Source organism: Cariama cristata, unplaced genomic scaffold, assembly GCF_000690535.1.
Source record: "Cariama cristata isolate BGI_N322 unplaced genomic scaffold, ASM69053v1 scaffold34527, whole genome shotgun sequence".
In the NCBI taxonomy this organism is placed as follows: domain Eukaryota; kingdom Metazoa; phylum Chordata; class Aves; order Cariamiformes; family Cariamidae; genus Cariama; species Cariama cristata.
This window is the reverse complement of record NW_009627727.1, coordinates 4,817-5,476: the sequence shown is the minus strand read 5'-3', so window position 1 is coordinate 5,476 and position 660 is coordinate 4,817. Positions and strand designations below refer to the sequence as shown.

At 65.0% G+C, this 660-nt stretch overlaps 1 protein-coding gene across 1 annotated transcript in view; it reads left to right on the top strand.

Annotated features, from left to right (window-relative positions):
• Positions 1 to 3: 3 nt before the first annotated feature.
• MAMDC4 (MAM domain containing 4) overlaps positions 4 to 660 on the top strand; it is a gene marked incomplete at both ends in the record, with an annotated part of 5,449 nt that continues 4,792 nt past the window's right edge. Inside the window, 2 exons of the mRNA XM_009704540.1 lie at positions 4 to 97; positions 314 to 439. Of these exons, the coding sequence (XP_009702842.1) occupies positions 4 to 97; positions 314 to 439 (220 nt within the window). The remainder of the gene's footprint in view (positions 98 to 313; positions 440 to 660) is intronic.

Genomic DNA, 660 nt, shown 5'->3' with positions numbered 1-660 from the left:
GTGAGCACCTCGGCTTACAGATGGGTGCGGGGCCGGGCCAGCTTGGCTGCATGGGGCATGGGGCCCCACTCAGACCACACCGTGGGCACTGACCTGGGTAAGCAGGAGCTGCTCGGTTCGTGAGCGGGCTCCAGGCACCCACAACACTGTATGTCTGGGCCGTGGGTGCCCTGAAGCCAGAGTGCTGGGACACCTGTCCTTGTAGGGTGCAGGGGATGGAGCAGACTGATGGTGGGGCAAGAGCGGTGCTGGGCACTGCTCCGGTGCCATCTCATGAGGCTGCAGCCCCTGCTGGGCTCTCTGCCCTCCCCAGGGTGGTTCATGGTGACCATGTCCCCGCCGGCAAAGACCGCAGCCACGGCCTGGCTCAGGTCACCAGTGATGAGGGAAGCAGCCGTCACATGCGAGATCAGCGCCTGGTACCACCTCTCAGGAAGCGGTGAGGGCACCCATGGTGAGAACAGATGGGTCTTGGCGTACCAGGCACAGGGAAGTGATGATGGGGGGCAGTGGGGAGGGATGGGGTCCATCTGCCCCCATGGGAGAGACAGAGCCACTGGCACCTCGAGATGGGTCCTTGCCCTCCCGCTCGCCTCTTCCACACTCTGCAAGCAGAGTTGGCAGGACCCGGGGTCCTGGCTCCGATTCCCAGAGCTGGCG